The sequence below is a fragment of the Chiloscyllium plagiosum genome, chromosome 11, assembly GCF_004010195.1.
Source record: "Chiloscyllium plagiosum isolate BGI_BamShark_2017 chromosome 11, ASM401019v2, whole genome shotgun sequence".
NCBI lineage: Eukaryota > Metazoa > Chordata > Chondrichthyes > Orectolobiformes > Hemiscylliidae > Chiloscyllium > Chiloscyllium plagiosum.
Genome location: NC_057720.1, coordinates 81983976 through 82005954, shown reverse-complemented (window position 1 = coordinate 82005954; position 21979 = coordinate 81983976). Strand labels below are relative to the sequence as shown.

At 41.3% G+C, this 21979-nt stretch overlaps 1 protein-coding gene across 6 annotated transcripts in view; it reads left to right on the top strand.

Annotated features, from left to right (window-relative positions):
- The first annotated feature begins 341 nt into the window (after positions 1 to 341).
- The window catches only part of cep350 (centrosomal protein 350), a 136304-nt gene continuing 114666 nt past the window's right edge, over positions 342 to 21979 (top strand). For 3 of the 6 annotated variants that reach the window (XM_043699940.1, XM_043699942.1, XM_043699938.1), the window contains exons 1-6: positions 343 to 508; positions 1759 to 1802; positions 3455 to 3569; positions 4091 to 4262; positions 10593 to 11218; positions 12330 to 12443. In XM_043699940.1, the coding sequence (XP_043555875.1) occupies positions 433 to 508; positions 1759 to 1802; positions 3455 to 3569; positions 4091 to 4262; positions 10593 to 11218; positions 12330 to 12443 (1147 nt within the window). In that variant the 5' untranslated portion in view covers positions 343 to 432. Of the gene's footprint in view, positions 509 to 1758; positions 1803 to 3454; positions 3570 to 4090; positions 4263 to 10592; positions 11219 to 12329; positions 12444 to 21979 lie in introns of all 6 variants that reach the window. The other 3 variants (XM_043699941.1, XM_043699939.1, XM_043699943.1) reach the window with 3 other exon arrangements.

Sequence of the window (21979 nt, the reverse complement as noted above, 5' to 3'; positions counted from 1 at the left end):
GATTAGCAGTAGTTTAATGAATGGGAGAGTCTTAGGAAAAGAATTAAATATTTGCACGTGTGTGTGTGTGTATATATACTTAGCTTGAACCCACTACTTACTACTTTCAAATTCCTCACTGAAGCTACTTTATCTCTCAGGGCTGGAGAACGTCCCACACTGGTGAAAGATTGTGCTGTAATGCTCAAACTTGGTATACCAACTAGATTTCAATTGTATATACAAAATGTTGTATTTCATTATCATTAAATAATTAAATACTTAATATTACTGTTTTTGACCAAATGTTGTAACACAAATTAACATTGAAAATCCAAACCCAAAATAAGTATTTGAGTTTCTGATTACAAACTTGTAATGTACTCTAATCTGAATCTGAAAATTACCTTTGTTGTTGATTATCTTTGCTTTTGTTTTAGGTGAGCTGACAAGATGTGGGGCAGTACATCTAACAAGTCATCCCAACTAAATCCGAGCCTGATGCAGAGTCGAAATACAAGGCAAGGTAGTGGTGCCGATTTGCAAACTACTCCAGTTAGTTGTTGTGCTTTCAATCACTGTTGTGGTGAACAATGGGGTCTAGTCATTAATACTGTGTGGCAGAATAGAGATCATTTGATCCTATGGCCAAAGAACTATGAAAAGAAAAATATTTATATCTAAATGGTGAGTTTTGTGGTTATGAGACTCCTCAAAATGCCTTTCTGCAAGTGAAGTATTTTTGAATTCTGGTCAATCTTTCAAGGTAGGTATTATAATGTAGTGCGCCAATTGTACTGGCATAATAGCCAGTTGATGTTAGCACTGAATAATCAGATCCCTCGCTAAAACCTTGTTGAATATACAGCACAAAAACCGAAAAAGTTGGTGGAAAGGCTCAGCAAAACTGTCAGCATCTGTGGAGAGAAATCAGTTCACATTTCTGGTTCAGTGACCCTTCCTCAGAACACTGATACATTAACTCTCGTTTCTCTCCATGTTGTGAGAAAGAGTCACTGAACCATGTCTTCACCAAGAACTGAGTTGAGTGGAGATTGCAGTGTTCTGTGCTTCATTGTGCAAAACATGCTCGCCTGTTTTTCTGTTGGAAGTATATGTTATTGAATAATGGTTCCTGACGATTAAACAGTGTCACATCTTGACAGATTGAGGGCCACAAAGGGCATTACAGAAGATGTTTTATTCTGGATCTTAAAGTTCTTGATCTTATCTAGGAGCACATTTTGGTGTATTCCCTTTGCACAGCACTGATTTCACTCGCCACATTTAACATAACATTCAACAAAGTCATTGACCTTTTTAATACTAAAACCAAAGCCTTGTAAGAGTAATTGGCAGACTTAAATTGCCCCCGGAACTCAGGGTTGAAGCTTAGGCAAAAGCAGTTTGAAGGTCTGTCATCTTTGTAGCTTTGGTTGCCATTGTTTATGAAATAACGATGTCCAGACTGCAATGAAAACTCTACACTCAGCTGTCCAGTTCAGGTGAGTCTCACTTGCAATGATGCAGTGACAGAACAGATTCCTTCTAAATAATAACGCACATCGTCAATAAAATTACTGACCTTTCTCAAGGGAGAAACATCCCAGTCGCATGCAGTTATGAATGTAAAAATGGAATCCAGCCTTGAAATTAAAATAGACAAGACAGGGGAGATGTAGGAGTTCACCATTACCATGTAATTGCAAAATGTTAGGTTAGAATTCGTGAAATGTTTGAAATGTAATGGCTGAAGCTCAGATGCCTATTGTGTTTTAGATTTGGCCTCGGCATGGAATACAGTCAACAAGACCAAAGTTGCTGTAAGTATGTCAAAAAATTTTATTTGTTATGATTCATGGTGTCGGTTGTTTGAATGGGACTGGTATCCAGCATATTCATTCAGACTTTGTACTTAAGGCTTCTGGTAAGTGGGTTTCATGTAACTGTTAATGCATAAGAATGTCCCTTTTTTATTTGATAAAAGGCCACATTAAAGGTTATTACTGAAAGTAATAACTCATGTTGCAGAGTTTAACATATTACCATAAGTAGGAGATTGGCTGGGAAACAGGAAGAGAGTCGGCATAAATGGGTCTTTTTCAGGTTGGGAGAATGTAAGAAGTGGTGTGCCAAAGGGTTCGGTGCTGCGTCTCAAATGCTTACGATTTTAAAAGACTTGGGTAAAGGGGTGGAAGATGAGTTGCCAAGTTTACTGAGAACACAAGTAGTAAAGCAGGTTGTGAAGCAAACATGAGGTTGCAAAAAGATACCAATAGTTTGAGTAGGCAAAGATCTGACTTGGTGTATAATGGGAGAAATGTGAATTTTTTTTCACTTTGGCAAGAAGGATATAAAAGCATATTATCTAATTGGTGGGAGATTACTGAGATGTGAGAGAGAGGGATGTGAATGGCCTGGTGCATGATTTTCAAATGCAGGTATAGCAAGAAATTGGGAAAACTGATAGAATGTTTTAATTTATTGCAAAGGGACTTGAACACTAGGGAGGTTATGCCTCAGTTATACCGGCCATTGGTGGGGTCCTATCTAAAGTGCTGTGTATAGTATTAGTCACCTTATTTAAGGAAGGATGTAAATGTGTTGAAAGCAGTTCAAAGAAGGTTTACCAGACCTGCAGTGGAAGGTTCTCTTATGAAAGGTTGCATAAGTTAGGGTTGTATTGCTGTAGGTTAGGAAAGTAAGAAGTGACTTGAGGGGTTTTGACAGAATAGATGTAGAGAGGATGCTTCCACTTAATTGGGGCATCTAGAACTGTTTAAAAGTGAGACGTTGCTGGTTTAAAATGGAAAGATTGGCTCTTTTTTTTTGAGGAGCTCACTTCCTGAAAAAGCAGTGAAAGCAGAGCTCTTAATTATTTTCAAGTCCAAAGTGGATGCATTCTTGTAAAGAGGGAGCAAAAGGTTATCAGGAATGGGAGGGAATGTGTATTTGGGGTTACAGTCATGACAGCCATGATCTTATTAAATAATGGAGCAGGCTCAAACGACCAAATGGCTGATTCTTCTTTGTGTGTAGTTTCCACATGCTGACATCTTTAATTCCATGCTGTACATTTCTACACATTCTGTCTTCCGCATCAGAATCCTGCTCGCTTATCACTCTCTTGCTACTTAACTTCATTCTCTGCCTTAACCCAGTCCTTCAGTTTCAAAGTTCCTATGTACAGATTTGTGTGTAGTTCTCCTTTGCTTTTCCAACTCTTTTTCTGTCCTGGCCCCCTCCATATCTCAGGTCATTCTGTCCACTGAGCATTCTGGCTCTATACTTCCCAGTCTCACCCTGACATTTCCTGCTTCTTAGCTTCCAATTTCCCTCAAAATGAATGTTTGATACCCTGCATGTTTTCTAATACCCCTTTGATTCCAACCTGGCTCTAAAGAGCTTTTACTGCATGAAACATACTACCTTAACTTGCATTGTGTTTGATTCATTATTTTTCTTTCTTCCCAAGTTGCGACACATAGAAAACAGGCTGGAAGCTATACCCACCACTACTGCAGTGATAGACACAGTGATGGATACTAAGAAAACTTCAAGCAGTGCTACTCGAAAAATCAGTAGAAGGGGTAAGTGGAAGGAAAAGGAAATGAATTGTTCATGGTAGTTAGCTCAACAGTCACTCTTGACCTAATGCTGGCCATTATTGATCAGTTGCTTCAGACAAAAGTAATAACCCTGTTGAAATTAAATGAAGTGGTAGAGTGGCATGCACTGACATATGGCAGTGTTTTGAAAGCATTTGCAATGGAGATTGAGGCTATGGAATCTTTTCCTTCTCTCTAATTTATGGAGCTTCTTTGGTAAGGCTTAGCAGGCAAAGTCAATCCTCCATTCCCTTCCTGAAGTGGTCATCTCCCTCTTCCATCTGTGTCAACACCTGTTCCCCAATTGCAGATTCCTCCCAGATGTCTGGTTTATCACTTCAATTTGGTCTACTGAATTTGAGGAGGTGGGCGAGAAAAATTAACTTACCATTATCTTCTACCTTTTTGAGAGAAACTTGTGCTTACTAACCAATCCCATTGATTGTGATAATGGAATGCATGCTCCTTTATTACTTTTTAAGCTTTGTTTCTATTTCTATCAGATGGAAGGTATCTGGAGGATTCTGTAGCCAGTGCTACATCTGTCAAATCCAGTAGTCGCAGCAAATCACGGAAGGACAACACCTCCCGCAGCCCCTTGCGATCTACCACTCTGGAAAGTAACATTACAAAGAGCAGTCGAGTTGAATTCAGAGATCCGCTAACTACTTATAGGTATGACCAGACGTATGTATTTTGTGTTGGTCACTTTGAGTTCCTCCAATCGTACATATATTAGAAACAACCAATATATACTTGACAAGTTATAGTTGCACTCTTTTGACACTAAAAGCACTACAGAGTCAACAGTGGCAGGATAGATACATAGAACAGCCCAGACTTCAGAATTCTTGTTCTTACATATGTGATCTCATCCAAGGGTGTAATTTTAAAGATCTTGCACACAAACGTTTTCTGTACTTAAGACTCTTTTACATTGTACTGCAGTGTGTTCCAACTTGTGTACAAGTTGACTTGCAGACACACTGTAGAACAGAAACCATTTGTAATCTGGGGTCTGCCAGTACCCTGAGGCAGTTTCTATGAGAAACATGGGCACAATTTCAAATATGGAATAATAATAGAATGTGTTTGCAAGAATCCTTTGCCATGTAACCCACCTCTGTTGGTTTTATTTGGTCTTTTTTCCAATTTCACTGCCCTACAGAACCAGCTATTATTGGTGATACATTAGTAAAACTCAGTATTTAGATCATCATCAGTTCATCAGAGCCATTTATAAATAGGGCTGGAGTACAAAAATAAATGTTAAACAGTCACAAATCACTGGTTAAGTTACTGTTAGAGTGTTGTACCCAGTATTGGGAACCCTAATTCAGGAATGACTTCAAAGCTGTGCAAGTGTGAACTTGATATTTATTGATTATAGTAACCAAGAGAGATTACATAAATTTGATTGAACAGTGGTTCAGAGGAAACCTAAAAAATGGTCAGGAATTTGGAAGAACTGCTTCTACTGGTGGAAGAGACAGTAAGTAGAGGGTAAATACAAGGTGAAGTTATGGAAGTCACCAAATTAATAAAGTTACAGACTGTCATTTGCATCAAGTTTCATTTCAAGGGGAGGTGAAGGCTTAGTGGTATGATTGCTCTGCAGTTAATCCAGATACTCAGTTACAGTTGTGGGGACTCCAGCTTGTTTGAATGCCACCATGGCAGATGGTGAAATTATAATTCAGTACAAGAAATGTAGAATTAAGAGTTTACTGATGACCATGAAGTCAGTGATTGTAAAAACCCAACTGATTCACTGATGTCCTTCAGGGGAGAAAATCTGTTGTCCTCACTTGGTCTGCCCTACATGTGACTCCAGACCCACTGCAATGTGGTTGACTCATGACCACCCTACGCGATAGCTAAGCAAGCCACTTGGTCATAAGTCATCAAAAAGCTATGAAAAAGAAATGAAAATAGACATTGACCTCGGCACTGGCAATGGCAAAAAAAAAGCGCCTGTTGACCCTTCAAAGTCCTCTTACTAACATCGGGGTTTTACTCCCAAAATTGGACAGCTGCATCGAAACTAGTGAGTAAGCAGCCTGACAGTCATACTCGTGAAACAAACCTTACAGATAGTATCCCAGAGATCATTGTCAGTATCCCATGGTATGTCCTGTTCCATTTTTGAATACAGGTCCACCAGATATGATAGTACTGTCGTAGATGGTCAGGGAGCATTGCCTCTGGGAGTCCTCAACATTTACTTCAGGTTAAACATAGGCGAATCGGTACCATCTGAATCGGTACTCCTACATGTTGAACACTTGGAGGAAGTACTGAGGGTGACAAGGGTGCAAAATGTAATATGGGTGGGGGATTTCAATGTCCACGATAAAGAGTGGCTTGACAGCAATACTACTGATCGAGCCAGCCAGGTCCCAGTGAGTCTGTGGCAAGTGGTGAGGGAACCAACGAACAAAAAATATTCTTGAGCTCATGCTTACCAATGTGCCAGCTGTGGATGTATCTGTCTGTGACAGAATCAGTAAGAGTGATCACTGCCCAGTCCTTGTGAAGGCAAAGTCTCTCCTTCACATTGAGAATAACTTCCATACCGTTGTGTGGCACTATCACTGTGCTAAATGTGACAGACTTTGAACAGATCTAGCAACTCAAGGCTGAGGATCGATTCTAAGTTCTGCTTAAGCTTTGCAGTCCTGCCACATCCAGTCGTGAGTGGTGCTGGACAGTTAAATTGCTCACTGGAGGAGGACCTCAACAAATATTTGCCTGGTCAGTGATGGAAGAGCCCGACACATCAGTGCAAAAGATAAAGCTGATCCATTCACAGCAATCTTCAACCAGACGTGCCGAGCGGATGATCCATCTCTGCCTCATCCAATGGTCCCCAGCATCACTGATATCGATCTTGAGTCAATTCAATTCACTCCACGTGATATCAAGAAATGATTGGCGGCAATGTATATCACAAAGGAGATAAACCCTAACAGCATTCCGACAATAGTGGTGATGGGAGGTGTCCTCAACGGTGCTATCAAGCAGCTCTTCGTCAGCAGTAAGCTGCTCAGTGACACCCATTGACCAGTGCCACCCGGCTGCTGACCTCATTCCAGCCACCTTTAAAACGTAGGCAGAAGAGGTGAATTCCAGAGGTGAGGTAAGACTGACGGTCCTTGATGTCAAGACCACATTTGATGAGTGCGGCATTGACGAGTCCTAAGAAAACTGGAATCAGTGGGAGCGGGGGCAAACTCTTTGCTGATTGGAGTCCTATTTCTGCAAAATAGGAAGATGGTTGTAGGTGGTCAGTCATCTTAGCTCTAGGGCATCTTTGCAGGAGTTCCTCAGGCATGTGTCTCAGGCCCAACTATCTTGAGCTGCTCCATCAATCACCTTCCCTTGATCGTAAAGTCAAAACCCTGGGATACCTTCCCTAAGGGTACCATGGGGATGATCACCGATGATTGATTGTGCAATGTTCAGCAGCAGTCACAACTCCTAGGTTCAAATGCAGCAAGATCTGAACAATATCCAGGCTTGAGCTGACAAGTGGCAAGTATTATCACACCACACTATGTCAGGCAATGATTATTTGCAATAACAGATAATCTAACCACCACCTCTTGACATTCAATGGTGTTATCATCACTGAATATCCCATTATCAACATCCTGGGGGCTACCATTGACCAGAAACTCAACTGGACTCGCCACATATTGCAGTGGCTACAAGTGCAGGTTAGAGGCTAGGAATGCTGTGGTGACTAACTCACTACCTGACTCCCAAAGCATGTCCATCATCTACAAGGCACAAGTTAGTGTGATAGAATGCTGTCCAGTGGATGAATGCACGTCTAACAGCACTCGAGCTTGACATGATCGCATCCACTCCTTCCATTATCGCCACTCAGAAGCAGTAATGTGTCCTATGTACAAGTTGCACAGCAAAAACTTCAAAGATCCCTCGATAGCACATTGCAAGTACATGACCACTTAGGTGGCCATGACTACAAGATGAACAACGACAGCCAGTGCATGAGGACACTACCACCTGCAAGTTCCCTTCCAAGACACTCACCATTGTGGCTTGGAAATATATGTTCCTTCACTATTGCTGGGTCAAAATCCTGGAATTCCCTTAAGGGGATTGTGGGTCAACCTATGGCATGTTGGCTGCAATGGTTCCTCACCGCTGCCTCAAGGGCAACTAGGATAAGCAATAATTGCTAGCCAACCAGTGATGCCCATGGGTGAATTAAAAAAAAAAACTGCATAACATTTTTGTATCTGCCTCAGGAGGAATGCAATTTGTCTAATGGCTTTTAAAAAAAATTGGGTAAGTACTTTCTTTTAAAGAAACAAATTTTAAAGAACATGGGGAGATTATAACATGGGAATTTCTTGAGAGCTGGCATGTACAATGGCCTGAATGGCTCTGCTCATTGTCAATGGTTTTCTAATACTCTTACCTGAAGTTCTTTGTGCTATGCCTATCCCTGTCCTGGTTTTATGCAGGCATGCTATTTTTATCTGCATAACTTGGAGGGTGCCAGTGTTGGATGGGGTGGACAAAGTTAAAAATCTCTCAAAACCAGGTTATAGTCCAATAGGTTTATTTGGAAACACTAGCTTGCAGAGCGCTGCTCGTTCATCAGGTGATTGGATAGTTTGTCCTTTATAATCTCCAACTTGATTTTTGGAATGTCTAGTGACTCAGGTTGAGCCATAAAATTGATCTGTAAAAAGGGTCTCACTGTTTTGGGGTAGAGGTTGCTATAAATCCAGTGTGTGCCTTATCTCCTACTGATTATAATAAGACATGTTGAAACTTTGGTTGTAATACTGTTCCTATGCCCAGATTTATGCAACCTAATGTGGTAACCATTCCAGAACGGAGCTGAATTTTAAGTAGGATGAAAGTGTTTTTGGACACACTTCTTTTGTTGAAGTGAAACATTGATTCTGTTTTTTCTTTCTTTAACACATTTTGACCGCAAACGTACCAGGATAATTGTTGTAATACACTGTTCACAGTGGGAACAGATGTCAGCCTAATGTGTGCGCTTGGGACATGCAAATTACTTTGACTAGGATAAAGGTATAAATTCAGAACAGAAATAAACCTTTTCTGCAGTGAATGTCACTCTGCTTTCAACAGCTTCTCCCTTCCTCTTGACTCCTAAGGTTATTCAGTTTCATAGCCACTGTGTACCCTTTGGCACATTCCCCAATTCTCCAGCTCTTAATGTATAAACTGTGAAAGTGAGGCTGGCAAGTCCAACTTTGCTTCTGTTATTGCCTTGATTTGAGATGAAGAACTAGCAAAGACAAGTAACTCAAGGGTTTTTTTTTTAGCATCACACAGCATGGAAACAGGCCTATTGGTCCAACCAGTCCAAGCTGAACTAAACTAGTCCCACCTCATGGCCCATATCCCTCCAAACCTTTCCCATTCATGTGTTTATCCAAATGTCTTTTTAAACTTTGTAATTGTACCCGCATCCACCATTTTCTCAGGAAGTTCATTCCATAAGTGAACCACCCTCTATGTAAAAGAAAATCGCCTCATCTCTTTAAATCCCTCTCCTCTCACCTGAAAAATGTGTCCCCTATTCTTGAAGTCCCCCATCCAAAGGAAAAGACAGCTACCATTAACTGTGTCTATACCTCGTTATTTTTTCATGAACTTCTATCAGATTGCTTCTCAACCTCTTATTCTCCAGCAAAAAAAAGTCCCAGCCTATTCAGTGTTTCTTTATAATTCAAACCTTTCATACCTGGCAACATCCCAGTAAATTGAGGGTGGGGTAATCTGTCAGTTTTTGCCTGCCATGTCTTGCATGTCATAATTTTATGTGAATTAAAGTTGTATTTTGTTAAAATAATTGTGAAGGGACCAGGCCTGTAACTACACCATGCAGTAGAGTACTGAACTGCACTGGACACTAATGTTCTAGCTTTGATCCCTGGTCATTTGGGTTAGTTGACTCTGCTTAAACCCTAGTAGGGTTAGTCCTATCACTGACTTCAATGTCCACATGCTGAGGGTAGTTAGCAAGATGGAACAAACAGTATCATCCTTTGGACCCTGAGCACTTTTCAGTGGTTCAAGCTGTAACAGTGGAAGGTCCAAGTACTGAACTGTCTGGTGGTGCTCTTTGCCTTTTACATACAGCAATTCTCACTTGGGTGAGATGTTGGTCGACTGCTGTTGCCATTGGAACTGTGCCCTGAGCTGAGTTCAAGTTGGGAAGGGGAAAGAGAGAAAATGAATCTGAAAATGAGGGAGAAAGTAATTTTGGAGTGAGCAGATTGTTTCTCTAAAATAAGAACTTGTGTTTGTAATATCATAGGTTATGGTCCAATTACAGGCCATTCACTCCGTTCTGTCTGCAAAAGCTGCTTATTCTAATCCCATCTTGTAGCACCTAGTCCATTGTTTTGCAGCACTTCAGGTGAAGATCCAGTTACATTTTAATTCGAGTTAAGAGTTTCTGCACCCACCCCAGGGCAGTGAGTTGTCGACCCCACCAAACTCTGCATGTCTTTCTTTGCTTCTTCTCATCCTACTGTCAATCACCTTAAATCTGTGCCCTCTGGTACTTGTCTTCTGTATTCGAGAGTTTTTCCTGTGTACTGTATCTATGCCCCTCATAATTTTGTACCTCTGTTAATTAACCCTCATCATCATCTGTTCTAAGGAAAATAGCCCTAACCTTTCCACTGGGCTACAGTTTCCAAGCTCTGGCAACATGCTTGTAAGTCTCTATACTCCTGAGCAGTTACTCCTTCCTGTAAAAGGATATTTCGTTTTCTTCAAATATCTGAAAGTCCTTTACAGTCAATGGTTTAATTTTGGTATACTGTTACTTTGGGAAATGCCACTTATTTCCATTCCTGCTGGTCTTGGTCAGTATTCAAAAGTGATTTATATTAGATTTTTCTCAAATAATCCTAATAATTTTCAGGACCACAAATTAGATATGAGGATGAGTAGTAATAACTGGGTCTGTCTTGTTATTAGGGACTTGGATGTCAGAGTTCCATCATATCTGACTGCTAGCCAGCTGGAAGCTCAGCGCCTCCTTTCTGAACGTAATTCTAATGAAGTGCGAGGGAAGGAGAGTGATGTTAGCCGCATGATATATGAGCGAGACAATCGAAATTATCACTGTTTGGACAATGAGAGTACGTGCTTGACAGCAATAGATGACACTGAGGTGAAGTATCTCAACGACCGTTTAGCACTTGATGGTCTGCACAGCTCCGATGCACTTTACAAAACTCTTGGCCGAGGTGCTCTGGGTCAGAAAGGTGGCACTGATAAAGGCCCCCACGTTAAGGTCGTGAGCCATGAGTCTGATGCAAAGAGTGATCGACCTTCTGAACAGTCCCATTTGTCCTCCCCAAGTTCCACGTCTGAGTCAGTCATGCAGAAACTTGAGATGATGCGCCGGAAGCAGCATGATGACAAGCTTGAGAAGCTGAAGGAACGGATCAGGAAGCAGCGAGAGCACTGTGAGGAATCTGCTGAGAGAGATCGACTACTGAACCTCTCTGAGCTGCCTGCAGTGCCTGCAATGGATCCTGCAGCTTCCACTGCCAAAGTGAGAAAGGTTGCTGCAGCACCACCTGCTCCGTCATACAAAGGTAAGTCTGGGTGTGAGCTTTGTGTCCTCCCTTTTTCATTAATTTTTGGCTGCTGGAAGATATGGATTTGACAATGTATTCCAGGTCATTGCAGTTAGCGGGGTTATGGCGGTGGGAGTGTCAGGGTGTCACCAGTAAAGAAAGGCTTGGCTTTATTTAGTGCCTTTCACAATCTCAGCAGGATCCCAAACACTTTAAGGCCATTGAAGCATTGTTGCAATGTAGGAAGAATGCCCAGCACAGCAAACTCTTAGACATTGCAATGGGATGATGACTAGCCAAGTCAATCCAGCACCAGAAGGAATATGTACATTTCAATGAGATCTCTTCTAATACTTCAAAACTCCAATGAATATAGACCCATTCACCAGACCAGGAATCAGCCTGGTGAATCTTTTACCATACTCCCTTTTTGGCACAATCATCGTCTCTTGAGTTAAAAGACCAAAACTGCATGCAATATTCCTTGGCCCTATATTCAAACCCTCTTCCCTTCCTAACAGCTTTCTGCACTTGCATGCTTGCTCTCAGTGACGGGTGTTCAAGGCCACCCAGGTCCCTATTGTACCAGTACTATCTTTATTTTTTCTGGTTAGCCATGGTTAGGTCATTTTTCCTGTTGTGTTCTTATCCTCAAATGATGCTTATCAATTGAATATTTTAAATTTTTTAATTAATTGATTATAGAGCTGTATTAGAATCGCAAAATGTATTGCTAGAAAAGCACAGCATGTTAGGCAACAACTGAGGAGCAGGCAAATCAACATTGTGGACATACTCCCTTCAGGATGATCTTTCATTTCTGATGAAAGACCTATGCCCGAAACGTCCATTCTTCTGCTCCTCGGATGCTGCCTGACCTACTGTGCTTTCCAGTACCACACTTTTCGACTCTGATCTCTAGCATCTGCAGTCCTCACTTTCTCCAATGGAGTTGTATTGGCCTGCCATCTAGAAGGAGATGCTTTCATCTTAGCCTTTTCTGACAAAAATGTCTTTTGTTTTTTTAAAGATATTTCAGGCCTAATTATAGATGGGTAATATTACTGCAGGAGGAGTGTATTTTCATGTTCAGGATTCTGATGTCATAGATCCTTATTTTTTATTCCAGGTTTCAACCCTATGGAGACCAAAATCCGAACACCGGATGGCAAAGTGTGGCGTGAGGATGAATTGCATGGTATCAGTAAAGACCTATACCGTGATTTCACACTCCAGTTAACAGGTAGGCATAGTTGTCTCTTCCTACTGTAGGAAAAGGATTGAGCTAACCCATCACTGAAGGCTGCTTTTGCTGTTCTATCAGATCATGACTGATGTGCATCTCAACTCCTTTTCCTTCCTTTGCTTCAAATCTTTTGATACTCTTACCTATTTGACATCTATTGACTTTTGTCTTGATGATTGAGTGACCCTCAGAATCCACAGTAGTTTGAGAGGAGAGTTGCAGCTTCTGCTTTCCTTTGTCTGTAAAAGTGCTTCCTGATATTACTTCTGAATGGCCTGTCGCTAATTTTAATATTCACTGTAGTAATTGAAAGATGCTTGAATGTTTAGTGTGCTATGCTGCACATGTTGTACCTGTTAAATTCCAAACTGCGTATTAAGATGGTCCACACATTGTTTGATTGCTGTAATTTTTGAACAAAATGACTCACTTCTGAGTGACTTCAACCTAAAGGAACAATGTTGAAGATCTAGACTACAATTGATGTGATCTTGGCATGGTGTTTAAAGTACGTTACCTTGAGTCAGAGCTTAGCACCTTTACAGATTGTGAAGCGGATAAGGTGTAATATTTTGTAGCCTTGATGGGGTTTTTAAAAAAAGACCAAAACAAAAGGAATCCAGTTATAGAGCTGGTGTGGAATAGCCTTCTGTGTTGTTGGCTATCTTGAGGTAGTTCACCTAATAAGGAAAAATAACGTAGGTGGATATTATGATAACATGTAGAATACTTTGCTTCAGTTCAGGCTGCTGTGCATGTGCTGTTGGCCTTTGTGTCTTGTATCTGATTACGACATCTCCCACTGATGTTGTGCCTTTAAGGAATAAAATATCCCAAAGACCTCACATGCAATAAGACAAAATTTGATATGATGACTTAACACCAATGCTGCAACAGGTTGGCCATTCAAGGAAAGTTCAAAGGAGCCTCATAAAGAGACAGAAGGGAAGAGGTTAAAAGAGAGTATTGGGCCAGATGTAGCTGAAGGCGCAGATGTTTGTTTTTGCGAAGGTGGGGGACAAGGTAGTTGGAAGATTGGAATTAAGGTTGGCAAGATGTCGAATTGAAGCAGCACAGATTTCTAGGAGGGGCAGTGTGAGACTACAGTGGGATTTGAGCATGCAGATGAAAAACTTAGTTGACATTCCCGGACATAGAGCACAAAGGTGATGTGCAAATGGAAGTTGTTGAATTGGGTTGCGAACAAAAGAACCTTGGATGAGCTCAAGTGTTAAGAAAGGTGGAACTTGGAAGAAACTTCACTATATCCAGCTGCTGTGCCAACCTTGGTTCTTGTCGGTTTTATTTCCAGTGAGGTTTGGTGATCTAGAAACTCTTGACACTGAGAACTGGTATCCACAGGCTATTCTTTTATTTTTATTTTCCTTTGTTTTTTGTGGCTGGGATCACACCATCAGGACAGGTAACCTTTAGGCAAAATTATAGACCGTATCTGCCAGGAAACTTATGTAGGTTGACTTGGAGAACTATGTGAAACCAGTTTATTTGTGAAGTCATTGCCCTAAATATACTTTGTGCAGAGTTTTGTTTGCAAAGTGTGTCATGTCTATGTTTTGTTTTGTTTATGTGACTCTTAACTGTACTAGAGATTTTATACTGCATTGGTAATGGTTTTAAATGAATTGAATCAGGAGCTAAAGGCCAGCAGAATTAAGGTTTGAGCTCTTGTGTACTTCGAACTTTCTCTCTTCTATTATGGTTACTTTGTGGGGCTGTTCTTGTTAAATATTGGTTGTTACAACTGAAGTTTCTAGTATAGACAAAAGGAAATGGAGAGTATGTGTTCAAGGTAATGTCAATTGCCTTTATGGGATTATGCAATGTTCAACTCTAGGGCCACTTCATTTCGCAGTATGTGACAATGATTTGGCTATAGCCAGAGAGTTTGCAGATGATGTCACGATACAGGGTGTAATTATGGGGTGGCTCAGTGGTTAGCACTGCTGCCTCACGGCCAGGGACCCAGGTTTGGTTCCAGCCTTGGGCGACTGTCTGTGTGGAGTTTGCACATTCTCCCCATGTCTGCGTGGGTTTCCTCTGGGTGCTCCGGTTTCCTCCCACAGTCACAAAGATGTGCAGGTCAGGTGAATTGGCCATGCTAAATTGCCCATAGTGTTAGATGCGTTAGTCAGAGGGGAATGGGTCTGGGTGGGTTACTCTTCAGAGGGCTGGTGTGGACTTGTTGGGTCAAAGGACCTGTTTCCACACTGCAGGGAATCTAATCTAATCTAATCAAAATTGTTTCAACAGAGGCTAGATAAATTGGATCTAATTAGACTTTTTTGTCGAGAATTTAAGTATAAAGTATTTACAAACCTCCCAAATAGAGCTGACGTTGTCTATTCAGGCCTCCGAGCCTGGTCCGCCATTCAAGAATATCCTGGCTGATCTGTTAGTGTTTTGAATTTCGCTTGCCCATCTAACCCCAATTTAGTTTTGATTCCCTTGCAGGACAAGCATCTATCTCGCTCAACCTTAAAATATTTGATGGTGCCTCCAATGGTGTCTTCAGTAAAGAGTTCCAAACTTGCGCAAACCTCAGAGAAAAAGTTTCTTGCCCCTCCTAAGAGGATGACCCCTAATTTTAAATCCATGCCCCTAGATCTGGACATCCTTTCCACGTCCAGGTTGTCAGTGCCATTCAGGACCTTGGCATACGTTAATTGAAATGTCCTTCAGTCTTCTAAATTCCAGTAGAAACATCTTTGTCTTTGAGAACAGGTTGGAGAGACTATCTGTTTATTCCAAGTACTGATATAGTAAACCTTCTCCAATGCATTTGCATCCATCCTTACATAAGGAGACCAAAACTGTACTTAAGATGTGATCTCACTAATTCCATGTAGAACTGATGTATAACCCTGCCCTCACTTTGCAATCAATTCCCTTCGTATAAGGATAGAATTTAATTGGTCATCTTGATCATTTGTTGTACTTGTATACTAACTACTTGTGATTTTTGTGCCAGACCGTTTAAATGCCTTAGCACCTCAGAATTCTGCATTCATTCTCCATTTAAGTAATGCACTTTATTTTAAAAGTTATTTTTGCCAAAGTGAATAAATTTACATTTTTCCACAATATTTTGTCTACTAGATTTTTGCCTGCTCACTTACAACTCCCACTTTCCCCAGTAATGATGTCAGTGGCCTATGAACCAGAATTCATTTGCACACCATTCTTTAACCCACGTAGAGTCATGGAAATGTGTTGCACGGAAACAGACCCTTCGGTGTCCCACTCGTCCATGCGAACCAGATATGTTAACCTAATCTAGTCCCATTTGCCAGCACTTGGCCTGTATCCCTCTAACCTCTTCCTATTCATTACCTTTTAAATGCTGTAATTGTACCAGCCTCCACCACTTCCTCTGGCAGCTCATTCCATACATGCACCATCCTCCGCTTGAGAAAGTTGCCCCTTAGGTCCCTTTTAAATTTGTCCCCCCTCACCCAAACCTATGCCTTCTAGTTCTAGACTCCATACCTGCCTTATACCAATTTGCATGGGGCTTCAGAAGCAATTCAGAGGTTATAACCTTTTGAGTTTCTACTTGTTAGTTTGGTACTTAACTTCTCGTATGCTCTTTGCAGAACCTGTTTAATAGTATTGTCTATGATGTTGGTACATATATGGATCGTCCCCGTCCCACTGCAAGTCCTGAGCAGATGTGGCACTGCTGGCACCTGAGTGGTTGAACTCTTGATCTTGGCAGGGAATGTCATCAAACCCCTCCATTATACTATCTCCCGTAACATTTCTGTTGCTCCCCCCAACTTGATTGGATGATGGTCAGTTTGCTCTTCCACCAAGCAAGGCCTGCTCTCAGGCAAAGTGGTTGAGAGGACCTCATACCTATTGGACACTTGTAAAGGCTGATACTCCTATTGCCTCACTCGGTCATATCCTCCTGTTCCTTCCCACCGATCAAATCACAAGACCCTATCACAAGTGGTGTGGCTGCCTCCTCGTACAAAGAATCTGGTAAACGTCCCCCTCCTTAATATATCACTGTGCATGCTTTCACCTCCGGTTCATAATCTGTGAGCCAAAGCTACTCAAATTTCCAATACTTACAGCAGGCATGTTTGTACTAGGTCACTGTGGTATTCAGGTACTTCCAAATGTCATTAATGATGGCAGCACAGATGCTACATATAATGAGTTTTGACTAATTAATAATGTTTACCTGATCTTAAGTTTTATTAACTTTACCATAAATTTGTATAGTACGATGAGACTGAAGAATAGGAAAGAACATAATCACTTATCGGAGACTCCCCAACTTCTCTGCAGTAAGGCAAGAACCAATTCCAATCCTTCAACAATTCAATTCAACAATCAATTTCTAAATTAATGACAAGAAATGGATAAACTTCCACAAACAATAATCCAGGAAAAAATAGGTTTGACTTTGAAAAATATGGGTTAATGACGGATTTGTTTTTTAAAAGGCAGATTAGCATTCTTTGAAATAAGATGGTGAATGTGGGTAGAGCTCTTTGTGTATATTGTCATTCAGAGCATGTTTGATAAAACACCATATAATAGATTTAGCACAATGAAACCCATGGGGATTAAAAAGTTGTTGATAGTAATAATGAATGGTCATTTAATGGATTGGAGTAAAACTATTCAGTGACTAGATGCTGGAAAAGCGTAGCAGGTCAGGCAGCATCCGAGGAGCAGGAAAATCGATGTTTCGGGCAAAAGCCCTTCATCAGGGATGAGGCAGGGAGCCTCTGGGGTGGAGAGATAAATGGGAGGTGGGTGAAGCTGGGGAAAAGGTAGCCAAGAGTACAGTAGGTAGATGGGGGTGAGGATGAAGGTGATAGGTCGGAGAGGAGGGTGGATTGGATAGGTGGGAAGGAAGATTGGCAGGTAGGACAGGTCATGAGGATGGAGCTGAGCTGGCAGTTTGAAACTGGGGTAAGGTGGGCGAGGGGAAATGGGTAAACTGGTGAAGTCCACATTGATGCCCTGGGGTTGAAGTGTTCTGAGGCGGAAGATGAGGCGTTCTTCCTCCGGGCATTGGGTGGTGAGGGAGTGGCGGTGGAGGAGGCAGAGGATCTGCATGTCCTCGGCAGAGTGGGAGGGGCTGTTGAAATGTTCGGTCACTGGACTTTGGACCTGATTGGTTGGTTTGGCCACGGGGCATTGGGCTTGATTGGTTGGTTTGGCCACGGGCCATTGGGCTTGATTGGTTGACCTGCTGTGCTTTTCCAGCACCACTCTTATCTAGACTCTGATCTCCAGCATCTGCGGTCTTCACTTTCACCTAAAACTATTGTCAATCCCTGGAGATGGAAATTAAGTTTTGGAACAGTACTCATTTTGATACAGTAATGATCTAAGTTTGGATAGCAAGGCAATCATGTCTAAGTTTGCGGATGGCACGCAGGTTAGAAATGGTGAATTTGGATGATAATGTCAAGAGGACAGAGAAAGACTGATTAAATATGCAGGTGCAACGCAGATAATACATAGAAGTGAAAATAATTAAGTTCAGTAGGCAGAAAGAGAGGCACTATATAATACAGGGTATTATTTTAAAAGTGAGACATGAACAGGGTGCCAAAGTCAGGAAGTTTACCAAGCCTTTGTAAAACTGGTTAGGTTTTGTGACCAATTCTGGGTACCACATTTCATGAAGAATGCCAAAGCCTTAGAGATTTGTAAGAACAATACCAGGTCTGAGAGACTTGAGGTACCACTAGAGACTGGGAAAACCTGGAATTTCTCTAAGAGCAAAGGTTAGCAGAAGATGTAGCACAAATTAAAGTTGTGGGAAGGAATATTATACCTAATGGGTTAACAAATGAGTTTATGGGTTGAGCTTAGGAATTTAAAGGACAGTCCAACTAACTACAGACCCCAAAATAGTAGGAGGGAGATAATGTATGTAAACAAATTTCTGCCTTTAGAAATAAGAGGGCAATAATAGTAGGAGACTTTAACTATCCCAATATCAACTAGATTTCAAACAATATAAGGGGCATTGGTGGTGAAAAATTCATTTACTGTGTCATAAATTATTTAAAAACAATTTTCCTTGTCAAGTCCAACAAAAAGAGACCCAATTCTGGGTTTAGTTGTGGATAATGAAGTTTGAGGGTTAAGCAACATTGGGCAACCATATTGGGAATAGTGATCACAATTCAATTAGCTTTGTTATGGAAAAGAATAGAGATAAATAAGGAATAAAAACTTACGACTGGGGGAGGGCATGTTTTACAAAACTGAGAAGTGATTTGGGTGAGGTTGCATTGGTATGCACCGTAAGGCAGCAGCTAGCATGAAACTGTGTTCAAATAATTTGTGTATTCAGAGTGGTCAGGGACAGGCCGTCATTCATAATCTGTATAACAGTGACTCTTCATTACGCTATTTCACCCACTTTCTTCACACTAGTTTCTTAGCACTTGAAACAGCCATTCTTAAATAATGGGCGAGGGCAATAACATTATCTACATCTGACTTTTCACAACAAAGAACATCCCCAAGATCAAACTCTTAGAGTTTTTAATTTTCAAATAACATTAATTTTAATTTTACAACTGTACTTCCTAGTCCAGAATAGTCCATTTTGATTCTCATGGAGGGTTTGTTCCAACCATCATTACAATTTGTTATTTTAGCCCTCAGCTCTTCATACTACTATGAGAGATGTTTTAAGAATCTTAATTTTTGGGCAAGCTTTCAGATTGAGGCATCAATCTTGGCAACTTGGTTATAGAATCATAGAGATGTACAGTATGGAAACTGACCCTTCAGTCCAACTATTCCATGCGGACCAGATATCCTAAATTAATCTAATCCCATTTGCCAGCACTAGGCCCACATTCTTCTGAATCCTTTCTATTCATCCAATCATCCAGATGTCTTTTAAATGTTGTAATTGTACCAGCCTCCACCACTTCTGCTGGAGGCTCATTCCATACAGGCACCACCCTCTGCATGAAAAAGATGTCGTTTAGATCCCTTCTAAATCCTTCGCGCCTCACCCTAAACCTGTGCCCTCTAGCCCTGGACTCCCCCACCCCAGGGAAAAGACCTTGTCTATTTACTCTATCCATGCTCCTCATGATCTTTTAAACTTCTATAATGTCACCGCTTAGCCTCAGATGCTCCATGAAAAACAACCCCAGCCTGTCCCTGTAGCTCAAACCCTCCAACCCTGGCAATATCCTTGTAAAACTGGATCGAAGGTAGAAGACAGGCTGGTGGTGGAGGGCTGTTTTTCAGACTGGAGGCCTGTGACCAGTGGAGTGCCACAAGGATCGGTGCTGGGTCCACTACTTTAGTCATTTATATAAATGATTTGGATGTTAACATAAGGGGTATAGTTAGTAAATTTGCAGATGACACCAAAATTGGAGGTGTAGTGGACAGCGAAGAAGGCTACATCCGATTACAACGGGATCCCGATCAGATGGGCCAATGGGCTGAGAAGTGGCAGATAGAGTTTAATTTAGATAAATGCAAAGTGCTGCCCTTTCAAGTTTCACAACATCCTTCCTGCAGGAGGGACATCAGAATTGCACACAGTATTCCAAAAATGTCCTGTACAGCTGCAATATGACCTCCCAACTCCTATACTACATGCACTGACCAATAAAGGGAAGCGTACCAAACGCCATCTTCACTATCCTATCTACTTGTGACTCCACTTTCAAGGAATGATGAACCTGCACTCCTTGGTCTTTGTTTGGCAACACTCCCCAGGACCTTAGTATTAAGTCCTACCCTTATTTGCCTTTGCAAAATGCAGCCCCTCACATTTATCTTAATTAAAATCCATCTGCCATTCCTTGGCCCATTGCCCTATCTGATCAAGATCCCTTGATACTCTGAAGTAACCTTCTTTGCTGTCCACTGCACCTCCAGTTTTGGTGTCATCTGCAGACTTTCTAACTATACCTCCTGTATTCACATCCAAATCATTTATAGAAATGTTGAAAAGCAGTGGAACTCAACATTGATCCTTGTGGCACACCACTGGTCACAGGCCTCCAGTCTGAAAAGCAACCCTCCACCACCCTCTGTCTTCTACCTTTGAGCCAGTTCTATATCCAGATGACTGGTTCTCCCTGTATTCCATGTGATATAACCTGGCTAACCAATTTACCATGAGGAACCTCATCAAAAGCCTTACTGAAGTCCATATAGATCATGTCCACCGCTCTGCCCTCATCAATACTTGTCGTTGCTTCTTCAAAAAACTCAATCAAGTTAATGAGAAATGATTTCCCACACAAAGGCATGTTGACTATCCTTAATCAGTCCTTGCCTTTCCAAATGTGTATAAATCCTATCCCTAAGGATTCCTTCTTACAACTGCCCACCACTGATGTCAGGCTCACTGATCTATAGTTCCCTGGCTTTTCATTACCTTTCTTAAATAATGACACTGCGTCAGCCAACCTCTAGTCTTCTGGTACCTCACCTGTAACTATTGATGAAACAAATATCTCAGCAAGAGGCTCAGCAATCATTTCCCTGACTTCCCACCGAGTTCTAGGGTACACTTGATCAGGTTCTGGGAATTTATTCATTTTTGTGTTTTAAGACAAACAGCACCAGCTCCTCTATTATGGGCATTTTTTCAAGATGTCACCATCTATTTCCCCACATTCTAAATCTTCCATGTCCTTCTCCACAGTAAACACTGATGTAAAATACTTGTTTAACATCTCCCCCCATCTCCACACATAGGCTGCCTTGCTGATCTTTGAGGGGTCCTATTCTCTCCCTAGTTACTCTTTTGTCCCTAATGCATTTATAATATCTCTTTGGATTCTCCTGAACTGTATTTGCCAAAGTTATCTCATTTCCCTCTTAAGTATATTCTTACTGTCTTATACTCTTTGAAGGATTCACTTAATCTATCCTGTCTATACCTGACATATGCTTCCTTTTTCTTGACCAAAACCTCAATTTCAATAGTCATCCAGCACCTACTAGCCTCGCCTTTCACCCTAACAGGAACCATACTGTCTCTGGACTCACGTTGCCTCATTTTTGATGGCTTCCTATTTTCCAGCCGAGCCTTTACCTGCAAACATCTGCACGCAATCAACTTTTGAAAGTTTTTGCCCAATGCCATCAAAATTGGGCTTCCTCCAATTTCGGACTTCTAGATTCGGTCCATCGCTATTTGAAAAGTAATAGAATTATGGTTTCTGGCCCCAAAGAGTTCCTTCCTGTTATATTTCAAAAAATGTCCTTCAGCCAAAGAACAGGAGAGTGGGGCTAATTCATCATAATTAGAGAAACCAAAATTGTTCCCTTATCCTGTTTTTGGAACTAGGTGTGTGGAGTATGGTCTCTGGTAGCTTAAATACTGACATTTCTGGGCGTGATGACCATATATTAGGTGAAAGGACCTGATGAAATTCACCTCAACCTGAAATGTTAGCTAGCTGTTTCTTTCATAGGTACTGCTTGACATGCTGAGTATTTCCAGCTTGTTTTTTTTCTCTCTGGGTTTTATTTGTTTGATTCCCCCACCT